The sequence below is a fragment of the Equus asinus genome, chromosome 4 (genome assembly GCF_041296235.1).
Source record: "Equus asinus isolate D_3611 breed Donkey chromosome 4, EquAss-T2T_v2, whole genome shotgun sequence".
NCBI classification, from domain to species: domain Eukaryota; kingdom Metazoa; phylum Chordata; class Mammalia; order Perissodactyla; family Equidae; genus Equus; species Equus asinus.
In genome coordinates, this window is record NC_091793.1 from 109,916,316 (window position 1) to 109,942,808 (window position 26,493).

Consider the following 26,493-nt stretch of genomic DNA (forward strand, 5'->3'; position numbering starts at 1 on the left):
GCACTAAAGGGAAATGGGCAATTGAGGGTAATTATCAAATTATCCAGGCCAAAATAGCTCAGTTCCCTCCATTATCTACATAAGAGAAAATTATTTATATGGATTGAATTGTTCGGATAATTGTCCTGTACTTTGAGTATCTGAGTAGACAATCTGGGTGGTCAATGATATAGATTCAGGGTCCCTCAAGAAATATTTTAAAATAGGAAAAGAGCTGATGCCCTTTGCCATGTGATTGGGACATTTCTATTTACATGTCACTGATATTAGTCAAATTAGTAGATACGTGATTCCTTGACCAGCATTTTGGCCCATTGTAATTAAATCATAACAATTTTTACTTAATGTTTGAAATTAATTTTTAATTGCAAAAATTATGTGTGAATAACTTTTCCTGTAAATTTTCAAAATATTACATATAAGATAAATCTTTCTTTCCATATCCCTAATTCCATTCCCCAGCATCGTGCCCCCCTCATGGCCCCTCTCTAGAGTAGCCACTGTTATTCTTTTGGTAATTTTATCCTTTCAGAATACACACACACACACACACACACACACACACACACACACACACAGTGGGGGGAAAGAAAGAGATTGAGAGAGGGAAAAAACCCTGCATATTTAGCTTAACTTGATTCACACATTTTATACCATTTGGCAACTTGCTTTTCTACTTAACAGTATGTATTAGAGATAAATCCATGTAGTTCCATAGCTCTAACACATTGGTTTTAACTGCCTCATTGAAATCAGGGATGTTCATTCAGCCGTTCCTCTAGATATTCCTGATAGATATTGACGCTGCATCCAGTTGTTTGCCAGCAATGCTCCATAAACAATCCTAAATATTAAACATGAGAGAATTTCTTTAGAGTAGATTTTGAGCAATTGACCTTTCCAAGGGAAAATGATATGTTCCAGAAAAGTCATTTGGGCCTAACAAAGAGAAAAGATGACAGACATGGGAGCCAGTTTCTTTCTTCAGATAGACTGTGTCACTGTAGGCAAGTCACTTCACTTGCCTGGATTCTGTTTATCTAAGTTAGTGGTTCTTCAACTTTCTCACACATGAGAATCTCCTGGAGGGCTTGTTTAAAACACAGATTGCTGGGACCCAGCCCCCAAATTTCTGAGTCAGTAGCGGGGTATGTGTGCAAGTTTCCAGGTCATGCTGATACAGCTGATGAGGAGACTACTCTGAGAGCCAGTGTTCTAGGTGTAGGTTGAGGAGAATATCCTGGGAAATAGATCAGAGTTGAAATTCTGAGAGCCCCAAACAGACTAGGGAAATTTTAAAAGTCTTCCAATTTGCCCAAATATAATGACAGTAACCCAAGATTTCTTACAGTAACAGTAGTGGCTGAATGATAGACATAAGTTTTAAAATCACAGAAGCAATTCTTCAGGCCAAGGGACAAGTCACCATAGCATCTTTGTTGGAAGGAATCTTAAAGGGCCATCCAGTTCAACTACTGAGCTAAAACTAAAATTTCTTCAAAAACATTCTTGACCTTGTCAGTTTGCTTCCCATTGAACAGTTCCAGGGTCTAGGAATTTACTCTCTGGTTCCTGAGGTAGCCCATTTCATGTTCTTAGACATCTGATCACAACCATGTCCTTCCTAACCTTGACCAAAACCATCCTTCAGAAGCTTCTGTGCATCCACCTCAGTTCTACCCTCTGGGCTTTAGAGAATAAATTGGCTCCCTTCACTTGATGGCAGTCAATTATCATGTTCCCCTGAGTCATTGGCTTTCAAACTTTACAGTGCTTCAAAATCACCATAGGAACTCATTAAAATATAGATTTCTGAGCCCCAACAGAGATTCTGATTCTGTGTCTGGAGTGTGGCCCAGGAATCCACATGTTTTATGAAATCTCCAGGTGGATGTGATGCAGGTGGTCTGCACATGACAGTTTAAGAGACAGCGTTCAGGACATGCTACCCCAAAATATGACAGCTTGGCATATTGAATATTTCAAGCTGAAAGAATTTGAGAAATGGCTTGTGCAGGAAGGGCTTTCTGACCTTCCCCTGAAGCAGGTCAAAAAAACCCCTTCGTGAGAGATACCCTTGTAGGGGAGGAAGATATTTCCTTTTCCCAAATGTGGGTTCGTCTGGCCGGAGAACGAATTAAATTCACATGAGACAGAATAGCAAGAGAAAATTAAACAAAGCTTTATGAGGAACCATGGCCCGGGGCCTTTCTTCCCGAAGGAAGAAAGGGCACTGAAGAAGTGGGATACACAGAGTGGTTATATACCCCCAAACAGGGTGTTTCACATGTGATTGAAATGTCCCTTTTACAATAGTCATGAGGCTGCTCTGTCAGCACAGCGCTTGATGGAGGCAGATAGGTCTGCTGATTCAGTGAACGACGTGGGGTGGCAGGTGTGTTGCCTCGGGCTGGGGGGGGGGGGGGCTGACAGATGAGCGCTGCACTCGGTTCCCAGCCTAAAGAAAGATGCTTAATCTTTAAGGAGATGCCAACGTTGGGAGGGGGAGGGAAGTCAGTTACAGGAGGTTACCAGAGAAGCGCAATAAAATGCAGATTTAAGTCCTTGCCTTTGGTTTTGCTTAAGAGTTTCTAGAGAGAAGGTCATCTCGTTTCTTCTTCCTGGTACAGAGAGGGAGGCACATTTTACAGATAGAGATTTACCTTACAAATGTAAAGGTCTCCTAACAAAGGGCAAGTTCCATTCCTCAGAGCCTCCTTCCCTGTCCCAGTTTATCAAAAGCAATCAGCCTCAAATAATCCTGATGCCAAAGAGACATATCTTGGGGTGGCCATTTCCAGGTCCCTACACCCTCCTGTACCCAGAGGAAAGAAGCATCCTTATCTCCAAAAACAAAGGGACACAGAAAGGAATCCGAATGAACAGGCCTTGCTAAGTTCCCCCCAGTTTACTACACTTAGTTCATAACCCTTGTCCTAGCACTTCTTTCTACAAATCTCCACTCTTCATCAAACCTAGCATAAAAATACTCAGGTTTAATCATTTTTTTAGGTCTTCATTTCCCTACGAAGGCTCCTGTGTCACATAAAACCTATGTTGAATAAATGTGTATGCTTTTCTCCTGTAAATCTGTCTTTGTCGTTCTAATTTTTAGACCCAGCCAGGGACCCTAAGAGGTCAAGTAAAACTTTTTCCTCCCCCTCTTTCTTGGCTCAGTACCCTCAACATCTTCAGCAGTTCCACATATGACATGGCTTGAGTTGCCTCACTATCCTGGTTGCTAAAGGCTTCCTGCCAAAATATACTTATTAAGCCGCTCCTCCCCCCCCCACCAATGAGTATATTTTGAGGCATATTTATTACTCTTGCTAGCACTTATCCTTATCCAAAATGGTGTCCTTTATGTACTTATTTAATGTTTGTCTCCCCCACTAAGCTATAAGCTTTATGAGCGCAGGGATACTGTCTGTCTTGCTCACTCATGTCATTCCAGCACTTCCATTAATACCTGGCACATCAATAGGTCCTACATAAACTTTTATTTAATGAACAAATGAGTAGAATGGGGATGAAAAGCCAATTTAATTTAGAAAGTGATGAATGGGAACAACATGGTTATACCCAAGCCCTAAAGCTATACAGAATGAAGGATCCATCCTAAAGGAAGATATTTGCTTAAGGTTTTTTTAAAAAAGGAAAACAAAAATGTTTATCTGTATAATTAAACTTTTAAAAGATCTCACTGTTGACTTAGGGCTGTGCAAATCTCCATTTAGCAGTACAAATGTTTTGCATGCCTTTGAGTGCAAAACTCAACCTGGAGGGGTGAATCAAAGCAGAGTGCATTCATTATAGGCTGGGATTTCTAAAGCATCTTTAAAAGATGCAGATCCTTCCCAAACAAGTAAAAATGCAGGAGCAGAATGACCAAAATGAGAGGTGCTGATTAAAAATGTCGAGGGTTACAAAAATGTAAGCAATCTCCAATGCTAATACAATTTTTATCTGAAATGGATGAATCTTAGCTCTCTCCTCTTTTCTCTCCTCTTTCAGGGGTATGGGTAATCATTAGGAAAAAATAGAGAAATTAAATTCATTGTATGTATTGTCTATTGTCAGAGGATATCATTGTTAGAGGACTTCATTGAAAACAAAAGGAAAAGTTCAGTCTCAGTAATTAAGGAAATGCTAATTAAAGCACAGTTAAATACCATTTTACGCCTATTTTGTCAATAATCAGTAAATCTGACAATTCCTTGGATTGGCAGGGAGAGAGAGCAACAAGTCTCTCATGTTCTACTGGTGAGGGTATTAATCGGTGTGATCACTTTGGAAAACAGTTGGACGTTTTTTTGTAAACTCGAACATGAACATATTGCACTAATAAATATTTCCACTTCAAAGGTTATAAGTAGAAAATTAGCAGTATTTCTGAGCCCACTAGACTCTTTGGATTGCTTGGTAGCATTGGGTCTACCTACGTGTGAGGACTTCCTGCCTCAACCAGCCCGTGTGTTTTTGCCTCTTTGTGTCAAACCCTACAGCCTGAATTTTTGTATTTCTTTCTTATTATTATTAACAGATAATTTCCAGAAGACGGTAAAATCATGATTCACATACAGATATAAAGATAAATCTGTTTAAAGGATTTATTTTATTCATATGATATGAGGGAACCAGGCAGATGTTATAATCTGTTCAAAGGAAAAGTCACTTCATATAGAAGTAAAAGAAGGTTGAGATGAATTAAAAATGGAGTGAAAACTGGTTTTTCCACAGAAAGGAGGAAGTCAATTAAAATCATCACCAGAATGTACAGAATTTATCTATCTATCAGTTACCTGCAATTTAGAAAGAGTTGCAAAATAGCTCAAAGAAGATGAACAGAGCTAGAATCTAATATCCCAGAAGGCTATGCTAAAGACAATGTACATAGTTTTCCATTGAAATAACAATGCCTTACTGATACACTAGTCCAAATAGAATATTCTATGGATCCCTCACACATGTGTCAAGGAGTGCCTGACAGCTGGTGTTCAGATATAGGAAACCAACACTTTTCCTAAGTCAAAAGCCCAATATTCCAGATCACTATAGACACAAGTTCCGATGAGCTGGAAAGTACTGGAGGATCAAAGGTCCCTCTTAGAGGGTCAAAGATACTACCAGATGTATACAACAAGAGCTAAGAGTACATGCAGGTTAGATGAGTGTAAAGGAGCCTAAACTTCAAATCAGAAGACCTGGGTAAGCCTCGCGTCTTCCATCTATTCAGTTTGTGACCTTGAGCCAGTTGCTTGCTCTCTAGTTTTCTCCTCTACCAAGTAAGAATTTTTACCGATGACTCTAAGTTCCCTTCAGGATCTAAATGTTCATTAGAGGAGCCAGCCAATCCCTTGCACAGATGGCCCTGCAGCAATTCCTAGGCACAGAGAGTTTTGACATAGGACAAGGAAGATCTGTTTGTGAACATGAGGAGGAACAGCTGGATTTGGATGTCCTAGACCCCAAGTGTGCAGTACGGAAGTCCAACATCTTTGGGAAGCTTGGAAAGTTCAGTGACAAAGGGAGAAGTGATAGAGAGGAAAGGAAATCATGGAAAACAACCTTCTACCAACTCATGGTTTTTGCACAGGATGTGACTCTACATTTAGCAAAATTATAGGAAGTTTATTATCAAAGTTGGCTCTGTCTCTACTCAGTGTGTCTAAATGACAGCAAAAGGGAACTGGACCTATGTTAGGGTTCTCCTGAGAAACGGACCAATAGGATGTGTATGTGTGTGTGTGTGTGTGTGTGTGTGTATACATATATATACAGAGAGAGAGACAGACAGACAGATTTATTTTAAGGAATTGGATCATGTGATTGTGGGCACTGGCAAGTCAGAAATCTGCAGAGCAGGCTGGCAGGAGTTGATATAGTCTTGTACCCAAAGGCAGTCTGGAGATAGAATTTCTACCCCCTCAGGGGACCACAGTCTTTTCTCTTAAAGCTTTCAACTGATTGGATAAGGCCCACTCACATTATGGAGGGTAATCTACTTTACTCAAATATTAACAATGTTTTTCTGAGCCATAAATATAACATCCTTCTCCATTTATTTAGATCTTTAATTTTTCTTAGCCGATGTTTTGTAGTTTTTAGTGTACAGGTTTTGCACATTTATCGTCAGATTTCACAATGTGCATTTCACATTTTAAATGTTATTATAATGATATTGTCTTTTCAATTTCACTTGTTCGTTGCTAGTATATAGAAGTACAATAATTTATGTATATCCTTCAACCTTGCTAAACTCACTAGTTCTGGTAGCTTTTTTGCAGATTCCATTGAATTTTCTACATAGAAAATTGTGTCATCTTCAAATCAAGACAATTCTACTTATTCTTTTCTTATATAGATGCCTTTATTTGTTTCTCTTGTCTTATTGCAGTGGCTAGAGCTTCTGGTACAATGTTGAATAGACATGGTGATAGTGGGTGTTCTTGACTTGTTCTTAGTCTTAGGGGGATAGCATTCAGTCTTTCACCGTTAAATATGATGTTAGCTGTAGGTTTTTCGTAGATACTTTTTTTTATCAAGTTGAGGAAATTCGCTTGTAGTATGAGCCTATTGAAAAGTTTTCTTTTGTTTTTTAAATAGGATTGGATGTTGGATTTTATGCTTTTTCTCTTTTAGCTTGTTAACGTGGCATAAAGTTGTACATAAAATTCCCTTATTATCCTTTTAATATCTGTAACATCTATAGAATATCACCAATATCATACCTAATATTGATAATTTGTGTCTTATTTTCTTTTTTTTCCTAATCTGTGTGGCTAGTTTACCAATTTTATTAACCTTCTCAAAGAACCAGTTTTTAATTTCATTCATTGTTTGTCCATTTTCTGTTTGAATGATTTTTCACTCTGATCTTTATTATTTCCTTTCCTCTGCTTCCTTTGGGTTTAATTTGCTCTTTTTCTAATTTATGGTGGAGGCTGAGGTCATGCATTTAAGATCATTCTTCTTTTCCATTATAGGTGTTTAATGGTATAAATTTCTAAGTACTACTTTAGCAGTACCCCACAAATTTTGATAAGTTGTGTTTTCCTCTTCATTTGATCAAAAGTACTTTTTAACCTCTCTTTTGATTTCTTCTTTGACCTTCAGGTTATTTAAAAGTCTTTTCATAAACATTTCGGCATTTTCCAGATTTCTTCTTCTTGTTGATTTCTAATTTAATTCCACTGTGATCAGAGAACATACTTGGTGTGACTTGAGTATTTTTAATTTATTGTCATGTTTTATGGCCCAGAATATGCTCTGTTGTGGTAAATGTTTTGTATGCAATTTAAAAGAATATGCCTTCTGTTATTGTTGACAAGAGTGTTCTATAAATGTCCATTCAGTCAAGTTGATTGTTTAAGTGTTCTACATCTTTTTTATTTTTTTGTTAAAGATTGGCACCTGAGCTAACATCTGTTGCCAATCTTTTTTTTTTTTTTAATTCTTCTCCCCAAAGCCCTCGAGTACATAGTTGTATATTCTAGTTGTATGTCCTTCAGGTTGTGCTATGTGGGACACAGTCTCAGTGTGGCCTGACGAGCAGTGCATGTCTGTGCCCAGGATCCGAACTGGTGAAACTCCGGGCCACCGAAGTGGAGCGCATGAACTTAACCACTGAGCCACAGGGCCGGCCCCTGAAACATTCTACATCTTGATGATTTTTTTTTTTTTTTTTGCCTACTTGTTCTATCAATTATTGGGAGAGGGTATTGGAATCTCTGACAATAATTGTGGATTTGTGTATTTCTCCTTGTAGTACTATCAGTTTTAGCTTCATATATTTTTAGGCTTTGTTATCAGGTGCAAAATGCTTAGGATTTTTAGATTCTTTTGATGAATTGGCTTCTTTATCACTATGAAATAAACTTCTTTATCCCTGGCAATATTTTTTTACTCTGAAGTCTACTTTGTCTGACATTAATATAGCCAATCCAGTTTTAATTTGACTAGTGTTAGTATGGTATATCTTTCTCTTTTCTTTTAACTTGTTTTATCTTTGTATTTGTGTATTTTTTGTAAGCAGCATAAGGTTGTACTTTGCTTTTTCATCCAGTCTGAAAATTTCTGACTTTAAATTGGAATGTTTTGATCATTTACATTTAATGTTATTGTTCATATGGCTGGGTTCAATCTTATCATTTTGCTGTTTGTTTCCTATTTGTCTTAACTGTTCTTTGTTCTCTTTTTCTCTTTCTTCTTCTAATTCTTTTGGATTTATTAAGTATTTTGCATGATTTTATTTATCTTTTTTTTACCTATTAGCTGTAGCTCTTTGTTTTATTATTTAAAGGGTTGCTTTATGATTTACAGTATACATCTTTAACTTATCCTGGTCTACCTTCAAGCGATATTATATCACTTCATAAATAGTATAAGAATCTTACAATAGTTTACTTCAATTTCTCTTTTCCTGGCATTTACGCTATTGATGTTATGTTGTCATTCATTTCATTTATCTGTATGTGATAAACTGCAATATGTTATTATTTTTGTTTAAATAGTCAAGTATATTTTAAAAGAGGTTTAAATAATAAGAAAAACATCTTATATACTTAGTAACATAATACTCTTTATTCCTTTCTGTAGATCCATACTTCCATCTGGTGGTGTTTTCCTTCTTTATGAAGGACTTCATTTAACGTTTCGTATAATGCAGGTCATCTGGAGGTGAATTCTTTCAGCTTTTGTATGTCTGAAAAACTCTTTGTTTTTGAAAGATATTTTCACTGGGTATAGAATTCTTTTTCTTTCAGTACTTTAAAGATTTTGCTCCATTGTCTTCTCATTTGCGTTATTTCTGTTGAGAACTCTACTGTTGTATTTATCTTTGTTCCTCTGTATGTAACTTGTCTTTTTTCTCAGGTTATTTTTGAGATTTTCTCTTTATGACTGGTTTTGAGCAATTTGATTATGATGTCCTTTAGTATAGTTTTCTTCAAGGTTTTTTTGTGTGTATGCATGGACTTTATTGAGCTTTTTAGATCTGTTAGTTTATCATTTTCATCAAATTTGGAAAATTTTTAGCCACTGTTTCTTCAGATATTTTCTCTGTCCCCTTCTTTTTCCTTCTCTTCAGGGACTCCAGTTACATGTATTGAGGCCACTTGATGTTGTTCCACAGTTCAATGATGCCCCTTTTATTTAAAAAAATTTTTTCACTGTGGGTTTCATTTTGTATAGTTTCTATTGTCATGTCTTCAAGTACACTAATCATGTTTTCTGCAATGTCTCAACTGTTGCTAATTCTATTCTGTATATTTTTCACCTCAGATGTTGTAGTTTGCATTTCTGAAACTTCTATTTGGTCTTTTTTATATCTTTTGTGTCTCTTTTTGAACATATGGAATACAGTTAAAATAACTGTTTTAATGTTTTTCTGTACTAATTTTAACATCTGTGTCACTTCTGGATCCATTTTGATTCGTTGATTTTTCTCCTCATTATGGATCATATTTTCCTGCATGCTTGGTAATCTTGACTGGATCCAAACATTGTCAAACCTATCTTTTTGGGTGCTGGATATTTTTGTATCCCTTTTAATATCTTTGTGCTTTGTTCTGGGATGAAGTTAAATTATATGGAAATAGTTTATCCTTTTGGATCTTGCTGTAAAGATCTGTTAGGTAGAAGGAAAGCCACGTTTAAGAGTACTATTTCATCACTACTGAAGCAAGACCCTTCTGAATACTCTATCCATTATTCTATGAATATGAGATTAACCAGTCTGGCTGGTAGATACAGGCACTATTTCCATCCCTGTATGAGCGTCAGGCACTGTTCTTTCTAATCTTCTCGGATGGTTTTTTCCCTAGTCTTGGATAGTTTCCTCTCATATGTGTGGCAATCAGTACTCTGCTGAATAGCTGAGGAAACCCTCCACAGACCTCCAGGGTTCTCTCTCTGTGTAGCTCTCTCCTAGTACTCTGTCCTACTTACTCTAGCTGCCTTGGTTGCATCGTCTCCCAACATGTGGTGGAAGGTTCTGAAGTCTGATTGGTCAAGTGTAACCCCTCAGTTCCACCCATATTATGTCTGGAAGAGTTCAAGTCTAGCTCTTTACAAGAAAGAAAATAACCTCACTGACAGCTGATCAGGAACACACAAAGATTCCAAAATTTATAAATGTTTCTTCTCTTTTGCAATTAAGTTTCGTTTCAGTAGACACAGAGCCCATCTTGAATAAAGTCCAGGGACACCTTCTCTCTTCACTCCTTGTCCATTCTTTTCTACCTCTCTGCCCTCTCTTTAGGGTCCTACTCCTTCTAGGGGAAGCCTGGAAGTTCTTGGGGACCTGATAGGCTTTGTTCCTGACACTATTCTGGCAGGACAACGTTTGGTCATTATAATTTCTTAGACATACATCCCTCACACTCTTCTGAGTGGAACACGAAGACCAAAAAGGCTTGCTCTTGTTGAGACGGACCAGGTCTAATAGGACAACTTTAGTGTATTTAATAAAGTCTCTGTTTCTTTACTCTGTCTTACCAAAGACTTTCTCACCCTGCACTGAAGAGTGCAAGGAAGAAGTGAGGAAAAATAAAAGTCACCTTCTGCCTCAAAGGTACTATTCTTCAAATTAAATAGCTTAAATAGGCTTTGAAGGTCAGCCTGAGAAATTCTCCAGAATTGATTTGGTGGGGGATACACCTGCATTCCAAACAATAGCATTTGTTGGGGACTCTATAGAGAATGAACTGTAATATTTAAAAAAAAAAACACATTGTATCTAAACAGAATGAAATTAAAAGAGACCAATTCTTCTCAAATTTTCAAGAATATTTTTAATGTGGAAAAATTTTTATTTTTACATAGGCGTATTTATCAATCGTTTCTCTTCTAGTGAGTAGTATTTGACTTTACTCTTTTTTGTTTCTCTCCCTTGCGTCAAAACTTAAACTTCATGGGGCTGGCCCAGTGGCACAGCCGTTAAGTTTGCACGTTCCACTTTGGCATTCCACATATAAAGTGGAGGAAAATGGGCACAGATGTTAGCTCAGGGCCAGTCTTCCTCAGCAAAAAGAAGAGGATTGGTGGCAGATGTTAGCTCAGGGCTAATCCTCCTAAAAAAAAAAAAATTAAATTTCATTAATTCGATTCATATCAGTTCTTTAAAAAATTAATGACCCGGAAGTCAGGAGACTTCAATAGTAATCTTAATCTTTGTCATTTACTTGTCATCTTGGACAAGTAATTACATTTCACTAAGAACAGTTTTCTTCAGTAAAAAGAAGACATGATGATATAGAGAGATTCTTTGTGGTAGTTTAAAAATATGTCCCCAAATTACTTGATACTTCTCCCTTCAAGAGGTAGAACTTAATTTCTCTCTCATTAAATATGATCTGGACTTAGCGACTTACTTCTAATGAATAGAAGATTTGAAACAAGTGGGTGTGTCACTCCCAAGCCTCAGTCATAAAAGGCATTGTAGATTCCTCCTGGCTCAGTCTCTGAGATCCCTTGTTTTGAGGAGAGCTGTCTTCTAAGATAGTCAAGCAATCATCTGCAGGGGCCCATTTGTCAAGGAACTGAGGCTTTCTAGCATCAGCCATCTTGAAAATAGATCCTCCAGCCCCAGTCAAGCCTCCAGATGACTGCAGCCCTGGCTGACATCTTGACTGTAATCTCATGAGAGACCCTGAGTCAGAATTGCCCAGATAAGCTGCTCCTGAATTCTTGAGCCTCAGATGCTATGAGATGGGGCCCGCCTGTGGCCGAGTGGTTAAGTTCCCGTGCTCCACTTCAGTGGCCCAGGGTTTCACCAGTTTGGATCCTTGGCACTAAAATGGCACCGCTCATCAAGCCATGCTGAGGCGGCTTCGCACATGCCACAACTAGTAGAACCTACAGCTAGAATATACAACTATGTCCTGGCGGACTTTGGGGAGAAGAAGAAAAAGAAAAAGAAGAAACTGTGAGATGATAAATGTCTGTTTTTTAAGCCGTTAAATTTTGGAGTAATTCATTAGCAGCGATAGAAGACTAATATATCCTAGAAGCTTACAGACCTCTCAGTTTATAGTTCTACAATTTAAATGCAGGACGATGTATCTCTAGTTGCCTGTTGCTTTTACTAATACTTGACAAACTGCTTTGCCTGTTATATTTTAAAACTCTTCCTTGAAGAGGCTGCATTCCATACAATAAAACATTTTAGGCAGAAAACTAAATAACATTTTTGAATAGAGATAGTTTTCAACTGGATATTTACTATTTTATATGTTTATGAATACCTTATATGCTTTAATAAGATGAAATCTTGGGAAATTTATCACCTTCCATAGAGTTCTGAAGCAGGAAAGGGCTCTTAGGTCCTTGGAGGGCCATCAGGAGCTATGTGGACCTCTTGACTTTGTATGCAGTGTGTTGTGTTAAGAGCATTTTTTAAAGAAAGAATGTGTGTAGCTTTTACCAGATTTTCGTGGAGTCTTGATAACCCCCCTCTTCCCCTCCTCCACCTCCCAGCCCCAAAAAAAGAGTTAAGAACCACATATCTGGTTCTCTCTCCCACCTGTGGGAATTTAGGTACAGAGAGGTAAGTGACTTACCCACGGTTAGCGACGACATCTCGCTGTTAACTCAGTGCTGAGACTCCAATCTGTGAGATAAATTTTACCTGCAAGAGGCAGCTCAGGGCAGAACAGATCTTTGCAACTCTCTCAAGTGCCCAGACCCTCAAGACAAACCTTTACACTTCTTATTTTGCCGTTGCATATCTCCTGTTCATTTAACTCATCAAGCCGTTTCAGGAAGCAGGCAGAATGTATCTCCCCCAAAAGACTCCCTTGCTGACAGATCTTTTATGTTGGTTCCTTTCAATTTCATCCTTACATTGAAGTACATAGGAGTTCAGCCAAAGTGCTTTTTTACCATGGTACCTGCTGGAATCCAAAATTAATCTGTGGAGGAAACACATCATACTTCTCTGACCTGATTACTATAGACATGTCACTTATATGTTTCTTTGGTACTTTTTGAAACCTTCATCTTTTTGCAGTACTGTTACCCATCTCTTTCTGAGCTAAGCCAGACACAAATATTATCATCAGAATAAATTAAGAGATTTGGGTTGAAGGACTAAAAATCAAAGTTACGTTCTAGTATTTATGTTAGTTCAGGATATATTCTGTGTATCTAGAAATTAGAAATTGCTAAGAACTATCCTTACATGCTGAAAAACAAGTATAAATCCTTAATTGGAGAGGTAGAATATATCTTTCATTCTTCTTATATCCTGCACAGTGCTGGTCATTCATTAGGGTTCTCTTTAAATACTTCAACACCAGTTTTTTTTTATATGTATACACATAATCTTTATTAACTTTATGACTTCTGATATGAAAATGTTTTCTTTCCCCTGAAGGCTTTTTTGTGTTTTGGTTTTGGTTTTTTTCCAAGTAATTTTACTGGGATTGTAATGGTTTATAACATTGTGTAATTTGGGGTGTACATTATTGTTTATCAGTTCCTAAACACACTTCATTATGCTCACCCCCAGTAGTCTAATTTTTATCCATCACTATACATATGTGCCCCTTCATCCCTTTCGCCCACCCCGCAACCCCCTTCCCCTCTGGTAACCACTGGTCTGTTCTCTTTATCCATGTGTTTGTTATCCTCCACATATGAGTGAAGTCATGCAGTATTTGTCTTTCTCTGTCTGGCTTATTTTGCTTAACATCATACCCTCCAAGTCCATCCATGTTGTTGCAAATGGGACAATTTTGTCTTTTTTATGGCTGAGTAATATTCCATTGTATATATATACCTCATCTCCTTTAGCCATTCATCTATAGAGGGACACTTGGATTGCTTCCACATCTTGGCTGTTGTGAATAATGCTGTAAGGAACATAGAGGTGCTTAAATCTCTTTGGATCATTGATTTCAAGTTCTTTGGATAAATAGCCAGTAGTGGGATAGTTGGATTGTATCGTATTTTTAGTTTTTTGAGGAATCTCCATACTGTTTTCTATAGTGGCTGCACCAGTTTGCATTCCCACCAGCAGTGTATGAGTGTTCCCTTTTCTCCACACCCTCTCCAGCATTTGTTGGGTTTTGTCTTAATGCCAATCGTTTTGAGGAGTCATCCTGAGCAAGCCTGGGCTGATTAAAGTCAGGGGAACCCATGTTTTAAATGGCCAGGCCTAATGGAAAAAATGTAGGAAGTCCTGGTTTTAACCACTGACTTTTACACCTTAAGCTGTCTCTACTTCAGCATTCCCAAGACAGTCACCCCATATAGATTTGCATTTATTCCCACCATCCCCGTCTACTCTAGGACACAATCTTTTCACTTTGGCCAAAGCCAAATCAGAGAAGCCATGACTAAAACTACAGTCCTGGAGAAACTGGGGCTAAAGAATCTGTGCTGACCATGAACTGCCCATGCAGACCTAACTCGACTCCAGGCGGTCCCTGCCCCCACTTAGCTCCAGGAGACATCTGCTGGGAGCAGGTTCCTGAGCTTGAACAAATGACTGAGCATGGTCCTGGCCACTATTTAGGGGTTCTGAGAGAGCACTGCCCCTCCTCTTCAAAGGTGGAGACAGACTCAGAGCCTTGGAAACATTCTCAGGATCTTGAATGCAAATGTTTCCAGCAAATTCAGCATTATATCCTTACTTATAAAAATATGTTGTAGCACAGAGATAAAGTTAAATGATTCAAGTACTAATTGGGTGTGTTTATTTTTCCATAAACAGAAAGTTAGGGGACTATTTAGCAGGAGGAACGGACATATTTTATATTTTGGTGATTTTTTATAGTGTAAAAACAGCTCTATAAATATAAATAAATAAGAGTAATTCCAAAATAACAGATTAGTCTTGTCTGAGGAATGGCAGGAAAATCCTTTGACAAGGAAATTGTTTATTTTTAAGCTTCCAAGGGGTTGGATTTGATTATAGATGGCAGCAAAGAGCAGAGAAATATCCTTGAAAGTTTTGCAAAGAAAAACTAAGGTAAAGTTTCCTAAAAGGATAATAGATTCAACAAGTTATATGTTTTTTTAATGGAGAGAAGAAAGAAAATAAGAGGAAAAAGCCCTTTTGGTAGTGTTCTTTGAATCTATTCAGAAACTCTTTCATCTGACAGTATGGAAGTTCATTAAAATGAGTACTTTAAGAAGACAAATGTGGTTTTGGTGATTGTATTAAGAAAACATCCTCCTCCTCACCTTGAGGCAGATGTGTGGCTCAGCAGACAGAGTCAGTTGTGTTAGGCTATGATCACTTTTGCTATCTACAGGTTGCTTCAGATGGAACTTTTCAAAGCAGAGTCAAAATGTATATAACGGGATTATAAATTATTTTTATAATAGTAATATTAACATTTAAAATGATAACTTTGACTAGGAGAGCTATCTAAATTTCAGCTTTCTGAAAGGATTAGATACTTTGATTTTGCATGCAAAACATGCCAAGTATGCAGTGAATATGAATTAAAAAGCAATATTAAAAGGAAAATGTACATAGCAGAAAATATGAAAGTAGGTAAGAGCCAATAAGCATAAATTGTGTATCTTTTACTGCCTAGTACACTATTATTGGTGATCAAGAAATATTTTTAGTATTACTATTAAAAAACAAAGCATGTCAGTGGGCCCAGAGCGATTCTATTATACTCAATCAAACGATGACTAAAAATGCTTTATTTTACTCTTTATTCTACAGGTATTATTACTTGGCATTCAGAGCACATCAAACACCTCTTGCTAGCAAGGAAAGCTGTGTCGCTATCTTGGAAAAGTCCAGATTAGATGACTGGGTGCTGGGAAAAACAAAGGTAGTTCTTTCTTTATTGTTCACATTGTCACCCATGATGCTCCACTGCATACTTTTGTCTCTTGTCAGTGATGTTAATGGCTCTGTAAGTCATGTAGCTTAGCAGACGAGACCCCAACCTAACCATGATCTTTGCTCATCTTGGATCAGGAGTCCTGGGACCTCAGGCACCAGAGAAAGACGGTTTTCCCCCTGTTATGTAGTTTCAGAGCCACTTAGCATTTCTAGAATGAGATCTTTGACCTTATTTTAAAATGTCCCTTTTTTCAGTGCTGCTTATGCCAGTAGCATAAACAAATCATATTAATGACAATAATGAGTATCTTTTATAATCTTGTACATTTTTCATTAGACTTTTGTAGTGTTATTTACTGCATACCCTGATTACTAATCTCATCATGTGTAGCTTTTCATTTGGGGGAACATCACGTCCCTGCAAGATGCCAGGTTTTTATGGTTCTTTCTGATCGCCCTACAAAGCCAGCCTTAGCCTGAGTGTTGATGACAACACTGCTGTTCCTCGGCAAAAATTAGACCACTGTGGGTCATCCAGGTCCCTGTCTTTCTGAACTTCTACTGTGGTCATGGATCAGTTCTGTTGGTTATCACCTCCCTTAGAAGCTGTGGGGAAAGACAGTAGAGGTCAAGCTGAGAAAACAGAGCTCGTGGTAGAAATGAGGTAGCCTTGCAGAACATTTGGGATCTCTTAAAACTCTGTTAACCTTATCAGCTCTTTATAGCAATAATCACAGACTAGCTCGACCTTAGAAGGGGAATTGTATTTGCTTCTAAGAAGTCAGTAATATTAGCATAAACAAGCCACTGTAAACTTTATTTAGATAATTGTTTTAATATTTACATTAAGAATATACTGGAATAGAATGAATTTCTGTTTGGGATCCCAGATGTAATGCTAAAACTAATGTCTCGTTTCAGGTTTTTCTCAAATATTACCATGTCGAGCAGTTAAATTTGCTGCTGCGGGAAGTCATAGGCAGAGTGGTTGTGCTGCAGGCGTATACCAAGGGATGGCTTGGAGCCAGGAGATACAGAAGAGTCAGGGAGAAGAGAGAGAAGGGGGCTGTTGTCATCCAGTCAGGTAAATGGCCCTGAATCGTGGCATTTCACTAGGTACCAGGGGCCACTCACCTGTTGCTTTTCTCAGTGGTTTCTTCTCTCCTCCCTCCCTCCCTCCCTCTGTTCCTTCCCTCCTTCCTTCCTTTCTTCCTTGATATAGCAAATATTTATCAAGTGCCTACTGCAGGCCAGGCCCTGTGCTAGGCACTGGGGATGTAGCCGTGAGCAAGACCACCATGGTCACTGACCTCCAGATAAGCAAACAAGCCATCACAACACACTGTGGTGAGTGGCGAGATAGAGGCAGTATGAAGTGGACGGCTGTAAAACCCAGATCCACAGATGTGTGCCCCAGATCCCAGGTGACCGACAATATGTGCTTCAGGTCCATCACCAGGTTTTCAGCATCAGAATTACTAATGCCGCTTCCAGAAGGCTTTCCTAGCCCAGATAGAGCTTGTAAACCAAGGGAACAAATCACTACGCTCTCATATACCCAGCCCAGTCAGTGCCTCTTTGCGTACGTGTCGTTTGTGTCACAAACAGCATTTGAGCTCCTGTGCTATTGATGAGTGGTTGTGAAAGCACCAGATCTTGAACATAGCAGATGATTTCGTGTTCCCATAATCCAGAATCATCATGTCCCTTCTGAACTTTATGACCTCACTCAGCAGCATAAAGAGTTGTGATGCTTGTTGGAGGAGCAAAAAGGAGAGGTGGTCATGCTCCTGTGGGAGGCTTAAGGCTCCCATTCTGTGTCTAAAGGATTTAACACACCCAGAGATTCCCTCTTTCTCTTCTTCTCTTCATCTGTTTCCCTTGCGTTTCCTTCCCATCGCAAATTCTCCTCTTTCCTCCCTTAGCACAGTTCTTGGCACATGGTTCACCCTCACCAAATGCAAATGTTGTGCTACTAATGATTCCCTTGACTTCCCTCTTTATTTTTCTCTCCTTCGACCTTCATGTTTACACCTTCCTACCAAATGAAAGATATCGAATGGGACAGGATATTTCAGTTCCTTCCCACCCAAGTCCTGAAGATAGAGCTTCCTCATTGGATTGGAGTGACAGGTGTAGGGGAGGAAGACATTTCCTCTATCTGCTTTGGGTCCTTCTGGCCAGACAACAAATTAAACTCACATGAGACAGAATAACAGGAGAAAATTAAACAAAGCTTTTTAACATGTATACATGGGAGAGGCTCAGCCAAATTGAACAGCTCAGCCAACTGGTGGAGGCTACCTGTTTGAGTATCTCCAGCTATAGAAAAGGAGGACATTTGGGGTAGTGGTTTGGGTCTTCAAAGGGGAGGAAGGCAACCCACATGGAAATGGAAAAGCAAATGTTTGGTAAATAGAACTTGGATAAGAGTGGGCTTAGCAAGGATCCTCCCAGTCTACCGGAACCCAAAGTTATCTACTTTAAATTTCTTTTAGGCAGTTAGAGGGGAAAGGTTGAATGTTCTTGCTGAGTCTGAGCCTTTATTGTCTTCAGCTCGAAATAATCTGCATATCAGAGTGGCGCATCTTGGGGTGGCCTGCCCTGAACCCCATCACAGGGAACCACCTCATCTAGAATCGGGATCCCAAGTGATTCATAAGTGGAATCCAGAGTGTTCTGGAAACTCACTGCCTGAACAAAAATAACTCCTTCTCAGAAACATCTTGGAAGCCAAGCTGAGAGTACAGAGAGGCCCTTCTTCCCCATGATCACTCACGTATCTCCGCTTATTTTGTTCAGTGAGAAAGCGGGAGGGAGGAGGAGAGGGGTAGTAGATTGGAGGGAAAACAGCTTATATCAATTCTCTGGCACGTTTTTAAATTAATGTCATTCCTAGCACATGGTTTTATATTTTTAGCCTGGAGAGGATATGATGCTCGGAGGAAATTTAAGAAAATAAGCAACAGAAGGAGTGAGTCTGCTGTTCATATTCGAGCAGGTAATTAAAACATCATTTTCTTAGCATCCACTTAGAAATATTCTGTGGTTAACTTCATATGAGTTTCAAAAAACTGGAAGGTTAATAATTCGGGAGCACTGGAATAGGAATCAAGAGCTCTAGTGGGGAGGTTCTAGTACTTGTTCTGACACACCTTGTGTGATGATGATGAGGCTAACAGCATTTGCTGCTTGCCATACTTGGTTAATGATGCTCTCAGTAGGTACTCTTATATTCCCAATTTTGTAGAGGGAGAAACCAAGGCACAGAGTAGTGAAGTAACTTGTTTGTGATCACACAGCTCGTCAGTGGCAGAGCCGGCACTTGCATGCTGGCAGTTTGGATACAGTTAACTTCACATATTGCCGACTAAACAAATCCCTTTCCCTCTTAGAGTCACACATCCCTCATCTGTGAAATGAAAGCATTGGATAAAAAGGTCTAGAAGGTGCCTTCTAACATTGGAATTCTCCTTAGAATTCTTGGAATCTATGCAAGACCCCTCTCTTAGCATCATAGAGATTAGGAATAGCTCAGGGACTTTCCCAGCAAACTGAGTTTCCCACACCCAGGCCTGTATGTGGCTAATGTGGTCCTTTGGGCCCCGCAGGGTGAGCACCAGGTGGCTGTTGTGGCTCAGCTTGGCCTTGGCTGCCTGAGGGCTGTGAACTCTGGTTCCTGGCTCATCCATCCCCTCCCTGACTCCTGGGTCACTCCACTCTTCTGCAAATGGCGGTTTTCACAGTAGCTGCTGGGCTGGCCTCCCTCATCATTTGAAGCTGCATGTGCCTAATTGAGGCTCTGGAAGAGACAGGCTTCAGAGCATGCCAGGAGCGTCAAGAGTGCAAGAAATTGCAGACAGAATGAGAGAGAAATGGCCAGTCCGGTGGACTCAGCAGCAGGGAGAAGGATAGGGTTTCAGATACTGCTGCGCTTGAAGCGAACTCTTAAATAAAACAGCTGCAACCTTTTCAAGGAGGTCCCTGCCCAGAACTGGGCTCCAGGGACACTTCTCAGAACTCTCTTAGGTCACTGTAGAGGCCTGATGGCTTCATTCAAAACCAAAATATTTGGGAGGAAGGGGTGTCATTTAAATGCAAATGTTAACTTTTAACACCATCCTCTAGGAATTTTAAGCTCTACAACTTCAAAGAGTCAGGAGGAAGCATGCAATTCTAGTTGCAACCTAAGAAAGACCTCTCAAAGTGCATTTGTTTCCTACTTGCGCACTTCCCAACATACACACTGGGTCCCCCATTAAGAAAAAAAGACTGGGCTGATTTCTGATCTTGTAGTTTGGCCCAAAACTCAACATATGTTTTAAAATATAAACTTTGAGCTTATATATTGTTGGTCCACTGAGTTCAGTATGTAAGATCATAAATCAAATTTTCCCTGTCTGAAAATCATCTTTAGAGGGCTCCCTGTTTGCACTCTGTGAAGCCTGCATAAAAGCAGAAACAGGGCAGCTTTGTCATCATGATATCAGGACAGTGGTGACTGCATCTTTTCAGTGCAGGATCTATGTGATGGTGCCATAGAAGGGTAATTTTATTTAGTGGAACCAGAGAAAACACATTTCTTTAAGCACTTCCGTTTTTTTTTTTTTTTTGGAAGCACCCACCTTCGTTAGCCTGGCAGCCAGTGGTCCCACTTATCAGGTGGCATCCGGAGCTTCCGTTAACTGAATCTCCAGGGGCTTGGGCGAGCATGAAGACACTGAGGTGGTACTAAGGCCACCTCTCCCTTCTGGAAGTTCAGTGTGGCAACCAGAGCAAAAACAGGCAGAGTGTCTGCCCTTCAGCCAACACTGTGGACAGGAATTGAAGTGTTCATTTTGTGTTATCAGTAAAGATGCATGGATAGGGTAATTTGCAATTTTATGGGCAGTTTACTTTTATTTGAGGTTTTCCTTATTTTTAGATTTGAAGGCATGATTGTGTTTATCTGGAAAGCAAAGCAACTCATTCCAACTTCTCTGTTTTGGGATGTGCTCTTCCTAAAGCATAATCCTCTCATTTCAGGCTCCCCTTTGTGCAATTGGGACATTTCTGAGTAGAACAAGCCCCGGGCATAGTGGTTCCCTTGCTTTCGAAGCCTGCAGGAAGTGGCCTAGGGAAGTTGTCGTAGCACAACCATTTCTGCTTGTTTTCTGAGTTATTCTCTAATTGATTATTTTTTCAACAAATTATTTCATTTGAAATTTAGATTCTGTGGAATGCGTTTGTTTAGATTTCAAGTTCTGACCCATCATCTTTTTTTTTATGGTGTTGCTAAGATATGTTATATATTTTTAAAAGAGCAGTCCTTGAAATTTAGGAAGCATTTGGCCTACATGTTGCTACAGAGCAGCGCATATTGAAATTTGTTTTCCTTTCATCTCCTTCCCAATAAAAGCAGCCGCGCGGCTTATCCCTTTAGCTTCCTCAGAACTTCCTTTCAGAATTCCCGATCTATTACGGCACATTCACATACCAGAAACAAGATGCCTTTTCATGCTGTCAACCTTTTTCATCTGAAATGTAAATTAATTCTTGCTGGTATGCCTTGACAGAGATCAAAGTGGGGGTATTAACCTTCCTGGGCTTTCTCCGGGAATCCGTCTCCAGGACCAGCCTGCCGCTGTTAGGAGGGCAGTGTCCTTGTTCTGGGGCCCTCCTCCAGGCAGCCCTCGGTCTAGGAGCCACCATTTCAAAGGCCTGAAGTCCTTTTGTAAATGACCTCATCATTACTTTAAACAAGGTGAGAAATGATCTGCCTGGCTAATTCTTGAGAGAGAGAGATGAGACTGCTTGTTTTAATTGTGGGCTCTTCGCTCAGATTCCTGGAGCTTGTTTAAGTGGTTCTGACAGCGAGTGATCTCCGTGTGATAGAGGGAGGGACAGGGCTCCAGACTGGAAACCTCTCCCCTTGCTCAGTGGGTCATTTCTTGCCTGTCAGTCTTTGAGGTAGGCTGCATTTGCATTTTCAAAATAAACAGATGCCTTTCAAATACATGAGCTGGTGGTCTAGAGATCTCTGCGGGCCCAAACAGTTCACCAACCAGTGATCAAATGCTGGAAGAGAAAACAAACGGAAAAAAATACCCTAGGTACACTTGCGTATATTTCCTACGTGTATAACATTGCGCTGGCAATAAAGGGCCTCTGTAAGACGTGGGGAGCTCGGGGAGAGAGCGCCAGGGATCCTGAGCAAAAGTATAGCTTATCAGTTTCTGTTTTGGGGGGAAAAACAACTTTGTCACGTTGGTGAGAAATGGCATATTTTGTTGTGTGTTTTATTATTGGTTAATGCTGATAATAGGTTCTTGCCGTAGGAAAATACACTCCTTTAAATACCAAAGAGTTAAAAATATGTAATCAGAAAAATAAGATTGCACTTATTACTGTTCAGATAGATGGGGTATTCTGAGTAAAAACTAACAGTTATATGTCGTTCCATTATTAATCTATTATTTTTTTAAATGAACTCAAGTTTCAGAAAGTGGATATAACTGGATTTATTCAACTAAAAATGCACATTGTCCTCAGTAAATAATATCAAAACAAACAACCTGCAGGGAATTTTTTAAAGACCTACAATGGCTCGTTCTTTAAGTTTTTGAAAGCATTGGCTTTAGAATTGTCTCTCTAATTCAAGATCTGGTTTTTAAATGAGAGGAAAGTGGTGGACCTCCTGTCTCAGAGGGGAAATGCCTCAGGTAGGTGACAGTGGAGCCCCAGGGGATGGGAATGGAATTTCAAAGAGTGTCTCCCAGGAGGAGCAGCTCCTTCAGCCTCCCTTCTATTCCTCTCCCCCGACCCCTAGGAGCAGGAAGAGCCCATTGGTTTACAGCAAATTGTCATCTAATTGCTTCACTGCTGTGGAAATTGTTGTTTTCTCTTTTTCCCTGTCTTCTGATCAGCTTCCTACTTAGTCACTCCTTGGCCCTTCCAAAACACAGATGTTATGAGGAGATAACAATGGTGCTAAAAACGGTGGCCATTTCTCCTTCTGATGCCCTTTGTGGAAAGTGCTTTTTGGCGCGTCAGCCATGATTCTGCCAAGGAAGGGGGTGCCTTCCTTGAGCCTGTGTACAGGCATTTTCAACCAGCTGCAGCTAGAACCGATGAGCAAATCTGTGATGCCAGCGGAGAGTTTAAATGCTGCATCCAGAGGGGAAAGCAAACATTACGTCCAGACAGGCTCTAGCACACCCAGACCCAATTCCTGGTAGCAACTTGACAGAGGCTATTTAACTTCTTTTAGAAGCCTGACTCAATATCATAACGGAACCAAGTTTTTAGTGTTTAAAACTTCCTGAACTTTTAAACTTCTCTCAGGGTAAGGCCTCCTCCTAGCCTTTCCTAACTTTAAAAGGCTGGTTCCTTTAGCATTGTTGGTGGTGTGGGGACCTGAGGTTGGCCACCCCAAGATATGTCTCTTTGGCATCAGGATTATTTGAGGCTGATTACTTTTGATAAACTGGGACAGGGAAGGAGGCTCTGAGGAATGGAACTTGCCTTTCCTTAGGACACATTTACATTTGTAAGGTAAATCTCTATCTGTAAAAGCTGCCTCCCTCTCTGTACCAGGAAGAAGAAAGGAGATGACCTTCTCTCTAAAAACTCTTAATCAATACCAAAGACAAGGACTTAAAATCTGCATTTTATTGTGCTAGTCTGGTAACCTCCTGTAACTAACTTCCCTCCCCCTCCCAACGCTGACGTTTCTTAAGGATTAAGCATCTTTCCTTAGGCTAGGAACTGATTGCTGAGCTCACCTGTGACCACCCAGCTTCAGACAATCGACTTGCCTCCTGCTACACCCACCGAGATAGCCAACCACTACCTGCTGTGTCCATCAAGCCCTGTGCTGACGGGGCAATCTTGTGACTGTTGTGGGAGGGACATTTCAATCACATGTGAAACACCCCGTTTGGGGGTATATAACCACTATGTGCACCCCACTTCTTCGGTGCCCCGAACCATGGTTCCTCATAAAGCTTTGTTTAATTTTCTCTTGCTATTCTGTCTCATGTGAATTTAATTCGTTCTCCGCCCAGACGAACCCCCATTTGGGAAGAGGAAATGTCTTCCTCCCCTACAGTTTGTTGGCAGTGACTAGGTGGTTGCAACAATTTCCTGGAGTTAGGTTTCCAGAAATATCCCTAGGTGTGTAGGACAACTATATTTTAAATTAGGAAATTTCTTTCTTTCATCCATTTATTCAGCTACTATTTGTTAAGCGTCTACTTTGTGCTGGGCTACCATGGTGGACAATTTTGGGCTTAAATTTTCCATGTCCAGTACAGAGAGCAATAAAACATGCTCTCCTCAAAGGTTGCTGTTTGTATACATCAGGGACTCTATATTATGTCACCATTCATTGGAAGGGAGTTCTATAAAACTCCAATGCAATGCAAAGAGTAAAAATCATTATAAAATATAGCTGAGGATGTACATTGAAATGACTTTACGCTTCTTTTTTTTTTTTTTTTTTAAAGATTTTATTTTTTCCTTTTTCTCCCCAACGCCCCCCGGTACATAGTTGTGTATTCTTCGTTGTGGGTTCTTCTAGTTGTGGCATGTGGGACACTGCCTCAGCGTGGTCTGATGAGCAGTGCCATGTCCACGCCCAGGATTCGAACCAACGAAACACTGGGCCGCCTGCAGCAGAGCGCGCGAACTTAACCACTCGGCCACGGGGCCAGCCCCCGACTTTACGCTTCTTGAAGGTAGAAATGATTACAGTAAATATTTTTCATTCTGATAATGAATGAAGAATTCATTCTGTTCATAAGCAAATTGCTAATCACAAGCCAAACAGTAGAGGGAGGTCAAGTGGATGTACCATTGGGGAAAAGGTCCACTTTGAACAAACAGAAGGAAAAGAAGTCTGTCCTCTCTCATTCCTTTCCACATCTCTATTTGTCATTCTAGCTCCATTCCACTATTTCTTCATTAACTTCATTTCTATGTCTTAGAAAGATTCCTGGTCATTTCTCACAAAAGCTTAATTCCTCAAAATGTGAGAGAAGACAAGTTCCAAATTCTTCTTGGACATCAGGCAGGAGCCAGCTGCCTGCCCTTTCCTGGTGTTTCAGGCCATATCCACACAAGAGTAAAGAAACATACAGAGGAAAGAATTAACTGGTGCATCAGGGCTTGAGATGAATTGTGAACTGCATACTAGCTCCACTGTCTTCTAAACTTTTAACAGAAGATAGAGTACCCTTCAGACAGTGTGCCCTAGCTATAAAATGGGACTTGTCCAGGGTTATGTAAGGGGTCCTGCTAAGCCTACTCGTATGCTGTCTGAGTTTCTTTAACTCTCTGTAAGTAAAAAGCTGAGGCTGATTTCTGACAGCTATAGGCTTAACATTTTGGAGGGGGAAAATGTCTGGGGGGACAAGCATTGTGATTTACTTTGGGAAAATGTTCTTTGTCTGTGAGTGGCCTCAGGACATACAGAGAGCCCCTGAAGTATGGCTTAGAGGAAATGGTTTATAGCAGAGAGAAGGTCTGGCCTGTGGTTTCAAGATTTCTGTCAAGAAATGGGCACTGCCAAACCTTGATTGGACACAAACAATAGAATTCTTGCCATGAAATAACTTGGAATGCAGAGGAATGTTCTTTGCTATGAAATCAATTATCGCCCATGTTAGAATTAAACACCCAGAGGGCAAGATACTATTCACCTAATGCACAAAGAGGAAGCTGCAAAGCCAACATGGGCTTGGGGTCTGCTTGTGCCTGATGTCATATTGAATGGCATGGAAATGTGCTTAAGATGAAACTCAGGTACAACAGTTGGCACCCCCAGGACTCAAGATTAAAATTTCCTAGCCTCTTCAGTTTGGAATCAATTTCGCCATTATGGACCTCATGTAGAGCTCCAGAATCTGGCTGGAAAGAGGTAGTATCTGAAATGGTACCTTCACCACCTCAGCATTGAGTTGGGCAACATTATTATGGCCAACAACACACTCAAGTTGCCTTTATTGTATGTCTACACTTTTTTCAAGTTTTTTTCGTGTAGAATCATAAAGTATGATATCATATTTTATAGCCTTTATTAGTTATTTAGGCTGTATCCCCATAATAGTAAAGAAACATTTAGGGAAAGAATGAACTGTGCTATGGCAAGAATGATCAGATGTTTTTTCCTTAAAAACTCCTGTGTGTACAGGGCTGGCCCTGTGGCCAAGTGGTTAAGTTCGCGTGCTCCGCTGCAGGCGGCCCAGTGTTTTGTTGGTTCGAATCCTGGGCGCAGACATGGCACTGCTCATCAAGCCACGCTGAGGCAGCATCCCACATGCCACAACTAGAAGGACCCACAACGAAGAATATACAACTATGTACTGGGGGCCATTGGGGAGAAAAAGGAAAAAATAAAATCTTAAAAAAAAAAAACAAAAAAAACTACTGTGTGTAGAAAGGCAGATTTTGTTTTTCCCCTTAAGAGATGAAACAGAAGCTCAGAGAGTTCAAATAAGTTGTCTCCCTTTATGTGTTACATGAGTTTAAGAGTTGATATCAGAGTTCTCTTCTGAGTCTTCATTCAATGCTCTTTTGTAGACCATGCTCTACTATTGCTTTCCATTTCGGATATGGCACATGGACATAGAGTACCAGTCAAAGCATTGGGAAGAGTTTTATATACCATCCTAAGTGTGGGGACTTTGGAGTCAAAACAATTG

The 26,493-nt window shown here is 39.9% G+C and overlaps 1 protein-coding gene across 7 annotated transcripts in view; it reads left to right on the plus strand.

Moving 5' to 3' along the window:
- The window catches only part of MYO3B (myosin IIIB), a 414,167-nt gene that overhangs the window by 263,990 nt on the left and 123,684 nt on the right, over positions 1 to 26,493 (plus strand). For 6 of the 7 annotated variants that reach the window (XM_044768737.2, XM_070508081.1, XM_070508082.1 and 3 more), the window contains 3 exons: positions 15,686 to 15,797; positions 16,733 to 16,895; positions 18,732 to 18,812. In XM_044768737.2, the coding sequence (XP_044624672.1) occupies positions 15,686 to 15,797; positions 16,733 to 16,895; positions 18,732 to 18,812 (356 nt within the window). The remainder of the gene's footprint in view (positions 1 to 15,685; positions 15,798 to 16,732; positions 16,896 to 18,731; positions 18,813 to 26,493) is intronic. The other variant, XM_070508085.1, reaches the window with a different exon arrangement.